We start from the raw sequence: 3,244 nt of genomic DNA, 5'->3' as shown, positions 1-3,244 counted from the left end.
TCAGGCGCATGCGGCGGGAGCGGGAGTTTGAGCAGCGCCTTGCAGGTTGGTTCGAGCCGGCCATCACGAGTCGTGGTCGCCACGCGGAGGGCCGCGCCGTGCGTGCGGTGGGGCAGCAGAAGCAGCCGAACGAAAGGGAACGTGAACGGGAGCAGCTCGCCGAGGAGTCGCGTCACCGCCGGCAGGCGCAGAAGCTCGAAGAGGTGTACAACTCGCCTCAGATCAACCACCGCAGCGCGGCTCTCGTGGAGCGCGCGAGGGAGCGCGAGGGGCTCAATGGCGTCTCGTACGTGGAGGCGATGCTGGAGCGGGACCGCCTCGCAAAGCTCGCCCTGTGGGAGCGGCAACAGCAACGCATGCGCGAGGAGTCGGTGCCGCTCGCCCCGCGCATCACGGCGTACGCCGCAACGTTAAAGCGTGATGGTGACGTTGCCGACCGACTCATGGCTGTCGCAAGGGAGCGCAGAGAGAGAGAGTTGAAAGACGCAGTGGGCGGGACGGATGCGTCGCCTTTGCGTCCGCGTCGGCGCAGCGGCGGCGGCGCCTCGCCGCGAGGAAAGCAACAGCAGCAACAGCAACAGGAAAGCCTTCTGCTGCTTTCCATGGAGGAGCGGCAACGGCAGTACAGGCTGCGGCGCGAGAAGAAGATACGCGACATTGTGGAGGCGGAGCGGCGGCTGCATACACCCACCATCAACCCTGTGTCGGAGATGATCGCCGCTGGCCTCCCGATCTCTTCTACCGAGCGGCTTATGGTGGACCGCTCAAAGCGTGATAACGTTGGGACGCGAGGAAGCAAGAGTGGTGTGCTCGCGTCAAGCCACGGCTCCTCGTGGCGCGACAACGCAGACGAGTCGGCGCATACCAGGAGCGCTGGCGAGTGCCTGGGCCTGGAGGAGTACGTGTCGCCGATCCTTTCGCCAAGCCGCAGCGGCACGAAGGCGTCGACGTTGCGTGACGTAGGCGACATATACGAGCGGATGTGCTGCTGGAAAAAGCTGCGCGATGAGAAGGTGCAACGGCTTCGGAACGAGTTGCTTGAAGGGTCGCCGCTCCAGCAGCAGCAGAGTGAGGGGGAGAACGCCTTGCCTGCATCGCCGGCGCCGCGCCCTGCGAAAGTGCTCCCCGGTGCCCAGAGCACTCCTCGCGCGTTGACTGTCGGAACGGAAGGCAGCAGCACACCTGTGGTGCTCTCCCTAGCAAAGAGATACACAGATACATCATAGTGCGAAACATGCCGTGTAGGTGTACATTATATTTTTTTTTGTCCTTGTTTATTTTCTGTGGTTGTTGTTGCTGTTGTTGTTCTTTTTTGGATAACAGCAAAACTATCAGTAGCGTTTTTCTTGAACGTCTGGCGCAAGGGAGGAGGGGAGAGGATGCCTCAGAGGTAAGAAGTGGTGTGTGCACTTTTCTTTTCGCTTGGGCTGTGGAATTTGCACAGCCAGCGCTTCAACAGTTGAGGCTGTGCCTTGCTTCCGCAATGCTCGCCCGTTATCCCTCTCCTTTGGGCATGCTCAGCTGTTGTTGTTGTAGAAGTTTGCTGTAGGAAGAAGTACAATGGCGGAAGCGAGGCAAGGAGACTTTCTGCTAGATGAGCAGACACCACCACCGGCGCTGGATATGCTGCACAGACTGCAGCTATTTCGCACAACGCTGGTTAACTTCATCGAGTGGAAGAACTTTGAGGAAGTGGTTCGGGGGTGTTTTGTGCGGGTTCTCCTCGAGATGCGCAGCGAGGACGTGCGGCGAGACAACAGCGACCACTACTACATTGCGTGCGTGAAGGGCGCGAGGCGCGGCCCAAAGTACTCCGGTTTCTCCGCGGACATGGCCAACACGGAGTGGCACATTGTGATTGAGCTGCCGCCGTGCTTCCGCGCCACGCAGAACGGCAACGTCGTGCAGCTGAACTCGATCTCCAACTCCCCGTTCCGGCTCTCGGAGTACCAGCAGTGGGTGGAGATGACGCGCGAGGCGGGCCACGCGTTCATAAGCCCGCCGCAGCTGCAGTTCCGTCTCGACATGCTGGAGGAACACAAGCAGCAGGCGCTCACGCCGGAGCCGCGGCGGAAGCGGTACGGTGAAGACCCCCAAACGTCGGAGCGGCGGGAACGGGCCCTCAACGCGCTTAGAGAGCAGCTGAGAGCCGAGGTCGTCAGCACGCATGTGCAGATGCCGCTTATTGGGGAGCTGCAGCTGCGCCCGCTAGAACAGCTCCAGGAAATCGAGCGGGAGGTGCTGGAAATGATTAGCAAGGTGCGCATGACCATCAATGAGCGGTCAAAGTGCATGGTCTGCCACAGGCGCCTCTGTACCGTCATCTGTTACCCCTGCAAGCACCAGGTGCTGTGCAAGGACTGCTCTACAAACATATGCGGCCGGTGCCCTGTGAACAGTTGCAACGTTCCCGTGCAGGAGACTTTTGAGGCCTACACATCGTAGTAGAGACCCGGTCCCCCTCCCCATATTTCCCCGCACCCGTGGCGACAGCTGGCCACAGTCTCCTTGCCCATCTGGTGCTATCGAGCACGAGGTCATAGTGAGAGAGTGAGTGTGTGAATTTTACGGGTGGAATCGCCTGCGGGTGCGTATGCGGATGGTGGTGGGGAGCTTTTGCTTTTGTTTCCCCAACGTGTGCCTGGAAGAAAACACAAGTGCCAGAAACACGAGGCGAGAAGGGAAAACAGCCTGGAGAAAAACGAAAGAGAAGTAAAGTAGAAAAATTTGGGGTGAGAGCAAAGGATTTTGTTTTTTGTTTTAGACCTTGCGCGCTTGTGGGTGTATGTGTGTCTCCTTGCGTTACCGCCCTTTTTGGTGTGCTCCAGGGTTGCTTCCTTATTTCTCCCAAGTGACGCATTCTTCTTCTCCCCCCCCCTTTCTGTGTGGATTTTGGTTTGCTGGACTCTTCTTTCCTCCCTCGCTGGTGTAGTCAGTGCCGTGTGCCCCCGCAGGGAGTCTGGATGAGACATGTGGCAACAGCAGCCGCAGCAGCGCCAATTCAGCACGCCGAAGCGCATCACAGAAGGTGAGGCATGGCTGCAGCAGCTGCTCGCTACGAGTCCGCCGCGGCTGCCGGGGCGCCGATTGAACAGCCCGCGCGTGCTGCCGCAGCGCCGCAGCTCCGCGACACACAGCAGCGGAAGATCAACGCCACGCGCCACGCCGCTGTCGACGCCGCACCCGCCGTTGCGGCCGCCAATACCGTCGCCGGGCGGAAGCAGCAGCGGCGGTAACAGCAATG

The 3,244-nt window shown here is 60.1% G+C and overlaps 3 protein-coding genes across 3 annotated transcripts; all 3 read left to right on the top strand.

Moving 5' to 3' along the window:
- Positions 1 to 299: 299 nt before the first annotated feature.
- On the top strand, positions 300 to 1,226 carry DQ04_12981030 (hypothetical protein; the record flags this gene model as incomplete). The annotated part of the gene is made up of 1 exon (XM_009316860.1): positions 300 to 1,226. One exon carries the CDS (start codon positions 300 to 302, stop codon positions 1,224 to 1,226), a length of 927 nt encoding a protein of 308 aa, XP_009315135.1.
- Positions 1,227 to 1,560: 334 nt separating this feature from the next.
- DQ04_12981020 (hypothetical protein) lies at positions 1,561 to 2,445 on the top strand (the record flags this gene model as incomplete). Its single annotated transcript, XM_009316859.1, has 1 exon — positions 1,561 to 2,445. The coding sequence occupies one exon, from the start codon at positions 1,561 to 1,563 to the stop codon at positions 2,443 to 2,445; it is 885 nt and encodes a 294-aa protein (XP_009315134.1).
- A 590-nt stretch (positions 2,446 to 3,035) lies between these two features.
- Positions 3,036 to 3,236, top strand: DQ04_12981010 (hypothetical protein; the record flags this gene model as incomplete). Its single annotated transcript, XM_009316858.1, has 1 exon — positions 3,036 to 3,236. One exon carries the CDS (start codon positions 3,036 to 3,038, stop codon positions 3,234 to 3,236), a length of 201 nt encoding a protein of 66 aa, XP_009315133.1.
- Between the last annotated feature and the right edge of the window lie 8 nt (positions 3,237 to 3,244).

This window comes from Trypanosoma grayi (assembly GCF_000691245.1).
Source record: "Trypanosoma grayi strain ANR4 Tgr_1298_V1, whole genome shotgun sequence".
Classification (NCBI taxonomy): domain Eukaryota; phylum Euglenozoa; class Kinetoplastea; order Trypanosomatida; family Trypanosomatidae; genus Trypanosoma; species Trypanosoma grayi.
The sequence above is the reverse complement of the archived record's forward strand: the minus strand, read 5'-3'. Positions and strand labels throughout refer to the sequence as shown.